This window comes from Aegilops tauschii, chromosome 2 (assembly GCF_002575655.3).
Source record: "Aegilops tauschii subsp. strangulata cultivar AL8/78 chromosome 2, Aet v6.0, whole genome shotgun sequence".
Taxonomy (NCBI): Eukaryota; Viridiplantae; Streptophyta; class Magnoliopsida; order Poales; family Poaceae; genus Aegilops; species Aegilops tauschii.
In genome coordinates, this window is record NC_053036.3 from 570,288,189 (window position 1) to 570,293,221 (window position 5,033).

Consider the following 5,033-nt stretch of genomic DNA (forward strand, 5'->3'; position numbering starts at 1 on the left):
TTTTATCTTAATACTTTCTTTGTAGTTGCGGATGCTTGCGAGGGGGTTAATCATAAATAGGAGGTTTGTTCAAGTAAGAACAGCACCTAAGCACCGGTCCACCCACATATCAAATTATCAAAGTAGCGAACATGTAGCAAACCAACATGGTGAAAGTGACTAGATGAAATTCCCGTGTACCCTCAAGAATGCTTTGCTTATCATAAGAGACCGTTTTGGCATGTCCTTTGCCACGAAAGGATTAGGCTACCTTGCTGTACTTTACTTACCATTATTGTTACTTGCTCATTACAAATTATCTTGCTATCAAACTACTCGTTACCGGTAATTTCAGTGCTAGCAGAAATTACCTTACTGAAAATCACTTGTCATTTTCTTCTGCTCCTCATTGGGTTCGACACTTTTACTTATCGAAAGGACTACGATTGATCCCCTATACTTGTGGGTCATCAGAAGGGTATGTGGGTGCATGCCGGGTTGTGTATGTGTTGATTCAACCCAAACCTTTCCAAAGCGGGCGCCTTCTTAATAGTACGAATTTCCTACTACTCAAGTCAACCGAAAAGAAACGTCGAAAAACTGCCTTTGCTCTTTCTTTCGTCGAGGGAAATAAAACCGACTTGTGCCATATATAAGAATTTCTTAAATGCTCAATGCATACGGTTACTCCGCAAATAGGATTGTCATCAATCACCAAAATCATATGAGAGAAATGTGCCCTAACAATTAAACAATAAGTCCATTGGCGTGCTTGACGTTCCGTTTGACTGAGGGTGAGCCACTTAAGCAAAGTCCACTCGGATTCTAGAATGGTAGAAATTCAAAAACTTTTCTGGATCTAAATTCGCCTCGTTACATATGATGATACTCTGAGGCGTGCCAAATCAGAAGATGATTCATTTTTTCCTCCGTGTTGCAAGTCCACCCTCGACCCGCAACTAGAGCCCAACTTTTTTTGTCTAAGTTGCAAGTCCACCCTCAACTCGCAACTAGGCCCCAACCATTTTTGTCCCAGATGCAAATCCACCCTTGACTCGCAACTGGGCCCAACCTTTTTTGTCCGAGTTGCAAGTCCACCATCGACACACAACTGGTATGCGAGTTTTTTAGTCCCAATTGCAAGTCCACCCTCGATTCGCAACTGGTGCCTGACCTTTTTTTCCCAGTTGTAAGTCCACGTCGACTCTCAATTAGGGCTTAGACATTTTCTTGTCCCGGTTGCAAGTCCACCTTCGGCTCACAACTAGGGCCCAACCTTTTTTTCCCAGTTGCAAGTCCAAACTTGACTCGGAACTGGGGCCCGGCCTTTTTTAGTCCCAATTGCGAGTCCACCCTCGACTTGCCACTGGGGGTCCGACCTTTTTTTTGTTCCAGTTGCAAGTCCACCCTCGACAGTGAACAAACCACAGATGAGTCCCAATTGCGAATCCACCCTCATATGTTTTATTCATGTTATTTCTGTTTTTTTAGTTTTATCATTTTTTCTTCATTTATTTTCCTCTCCTTTTAATTTTTCTATTTTTAAAAACTTGATCTTTATTTTGTTTTTTCGCATTCTCTTTCTTTGTCATAAATTCATAGGTTTCAATAAATGTTCCAATATTCGTAATTTTTTCATTTTTTACAAATTGTTCTTTTTTATCAAAACCTTTAAAAAAATAAAATGTGTTCATTTTTTGTTCTTCTTATTTATCTATTTTCTCTATTTGGTTTCTTGTTTTTTGTTTTTTCCTGTTCACTTTTAGTTCATCCTATATAAAAAAGTTTGCTTTATATCAAAAAAATGGTATATATATTGTAAAAAAATAGTGTGTATTTAGAAAATGATCATCATATATTAAGGGATTGTTTACTTTATATTATAACATTTTTTTATTCATTAACATGTTTATAATTTATAAACATTATGTAAATTCATGAACATGTTTTTTGAAATATGTTTTGATCAAACTTTGTTCCTTACCGAAAATTAACTATAAAATATAAGAGTAAACAAGCAAAAACCAAAAGGCCAAAAATAAATAAATCGTGTGTAGCCTAGAAGCTAGCGATGAGAGACGTACTTGTAAATGTTTTAACGTTCAGACGCAAAAGCTAACAAGTCGATGATAGCAGTAGCAATCAGTTTTTTTGTCGAAAAAATAGCGATCAGATTTTTTTTACACGGGTAGCTGACTTTTTTAGTGGAGCTAGCGACCTGATTTGCGTATAGACCAGCCACCCAGGCGGACGTGGGGCGAGCTGGGTTTTGGTTTTAGGCTTTGACAAATTAAAATCAAACAAACATGACAAATAAAAAAATAAGATGGCGCTGACATCATATTTAGATGTGAGGTATTATCTTACATCTAGATGTGAGACGGATCTTTCAATGAAGTTTTAAGCACGTATAGGTAGCTTAACATATGATACATTGGGAGTGTCCTGAATCATCGGTCATAAGGGACGCACTTTCAGTTGAGAAATAAGCAGAGCTCTCGGCACACACATCACCATAATAAGTCCATAAGCCTGTGCCTCCAAAGACCTAACCTCCCGGCGCCACGCATCTCTGAAAGCACGGGCAACTTGGCGTCTGCAGATCGTAGCACATCCATGGCCTGCGCAACGGACGGCCGCCGCATCGGGTCGTGGTGCGCGCACCACAGCCCTGTGACGAGCAGACGCTCCATCTGCAGCCTGTCAAACTCGCCATTCAGCCTCCGGTCTGCCGCGTCGACGATCCGGTTCCGGTGGTGCATGCCACGGACCGAGGCCAGCAGCGCCGCCGAGGCTTGATGATCCGTTCGCGTCAACGTCGGCCCCCTGCCGCAGGCGATCTCGAGGAGCACGACGCCGAAGCTGTACACGTCGGACTCGGCGCCCGGCCTGTGGCTGCTGACGAACTCCGGGTCGATGTACCCGAGGGTTCCCTTGACGACCTGCGTTGTCCGTGGCTCGGCTCCGTGGTCGACGAGCCTCGCTAGCCCGAAGTCGCCGAGCTTGGCGTTGCGCGACGCGTCCAGCATCACGTTTGCGGGTTTGATGTCGCCGTGCACGATGCACTGGTCGCATTCCGTGTGGAGGAACCGCAAGGCGGAGCCCAGGCCGAGCGCGATCTTGTACCTGCAGTGACAGTGGCGAGTATAGAGCTTGGATATATACTACCAACTCAGGCTCAAAAACTTTCAGCTAAGATCGATCGACGCAGAACAGCAGAAGTACCTCTCTGGCCACGTCAAGAGTCTGTCAGGGCTGTAGAGATGGGTGTCAAGGCTGCCTCCGGAGACGAGCTCGTAGACAATCGCTAGTCGTTCCCGGCCACGGTACCAGCCGACGAGCTGGACGATGTTGCGGTGCCTAAGCCGGCTCATGATGGTGACCTCTGCCTCAAACTCCTTGCGCCCCTGCACGGCGGTCTGCTCCTGCGAGAGCTCCTTGATGGCCACATAACGATCTTGGTCACTCAAGTATCCTCTGTACACCGGACCGAACCCGCCTCTCCCGATCTTTCTGTCCTCGGCGAAATTGTCCGTCGCGGCGGCAAGCTCGCTGTAGCGGAACTGCCTAGGTCCCCATCCTCGCCGGAGTTCGATAACCGATGTGCTCTGCCTCAGCCTCTTGCCGCGTATGCAGAGCAGAAGGGCTGGCACGGTGCAAATCAAGACCAGCAAGGCCGAGCCTACCACAGCTGCTTGCATCAACCACGATGACGCGATCTTCCCGCGGACCCCAACAGGCTGTTTCTTCCTCGTGGTCATCGCTCTACGGCCGTATCTTTCGCTCATGCTCTCAGAAAAAAGCCCAGTTCCAAGTTCGTATTCAACCAACGCGGAACAGAAATCAGATAAAAACCTGGCTCTGCAGTTAACTGGTGGCCTGTAGCGATAATCCCGAGTCTCCTCAAGGATTTGACACAACACATAGTCGTTGAAAATGATTCTGGCCATGGTGGTTCCAAGTGCAAGTATGGCATCATCGAAAGAGATCACATCGGAGTCATCCCATTCCCAGGCGCTGCAGTTGAATGCGGCGGCGTGAGATGCGAGGCAGAAAACAGAGGATAGCACGAGCAAGATATGGATTCTTGAGTTGTAGGCAGCCATGGCGTGTTCTTGTTGCTGGGGTGGCTCCGTTGGCCAGAGCAAGCTTATATTGATAAGAGGAGGTCAGGTCACGACAGGAACTCTCCAAGAAAACGTTCTTTGGTTTACGCGCTCTGTATTATCTGTATCCGTAAACTGATGGATCGGGAGATAATATCAAGGCGGAGACTCTGCTATGTAGAGACCCTGCACACCTGCTTTTTTTTTCTTTTCTTTTTGCGAAATAATTCCAGTATTACTCAACCAGGTGTACAATCATGCATGACCGCGTCCAAAATGTCCTTTGGTCCAGAACCAAGCCATACCATAGTTCGGCCATGAATTCTATCAAAGTTTGCCAAAGCGTGACTAGAGAAATTACAATGGCGACGAATGTGAGTAATACTAGAATTACGTTCTGACATACTAGGTTTAATCTCATGAATAAGAAAAGCATATCTTGATCTGTCTGTATCTCCACTTCTCACCATGTTGACTGCCTCCAGATTATCTGATTCAATGTCAACTGGGAGGTTACTCCATTGCAGTGCTAACATGAGGCCCTCTCTAATAGCTAGAATTTCACACTCCAAAACATCATCGCGTGAAGGAAAGAACCTGCATGAGCTGAAGATAATATCTCCCGCATGATCTCGAAGTAACATGCCCGTGCCGCCAACACCATCGTGGATAGAACCATCTGTGTTGAGTTTTACCCTTCCCTCAGCTAAAGGGCACCAAGCAGTGCGCACCTCTGTATCAATATTGCAAGTATCATCAGTGTGGGGAAAGCAATACTGAATAGGAATTTTTCCTTTGGCATGATCCGCAGTAGGCTGAACCTTAATGGACTGTAAAGAGGCCAAGTAACTTGACAAAAATCTGACTGAAACTTCAGTCAGAGGTGCCGATTTGTTGTGAACTATTTCGTTTCGTACATACCAAATGCGCCACAAGAGCATAAGTAAC

At 45.5% G+C, this 5,033-nt stretch overlaps 1 protein-coding gene across 1 annotated transcript; it reads right to left on the reverse strand.

The window, feature by feature from the left end:
* Positions 1-2,489: 2,489 nt before the first annotated feature.
* LOC109734251 (probable kinase CHARK) lies at positions 2,490-4,085 on the reverse strand. The gene is made up of 2 exons (XM_020293465.1): positions 3,205-4,085; positions 2,490-3,105 (listed from the first exon to the last, which is right to left on the reverse strand). Exons 1-2 carry the CDS (start codon positions 4,083-4,085, stop codon positions 2,490-2,492), a joined length of 1,497 nt encoding a protein of 498 aa, XP_020149054.1.
* Between the last annotated feature and the right edge of the window lie 948 nt (positions 4,086-5,033).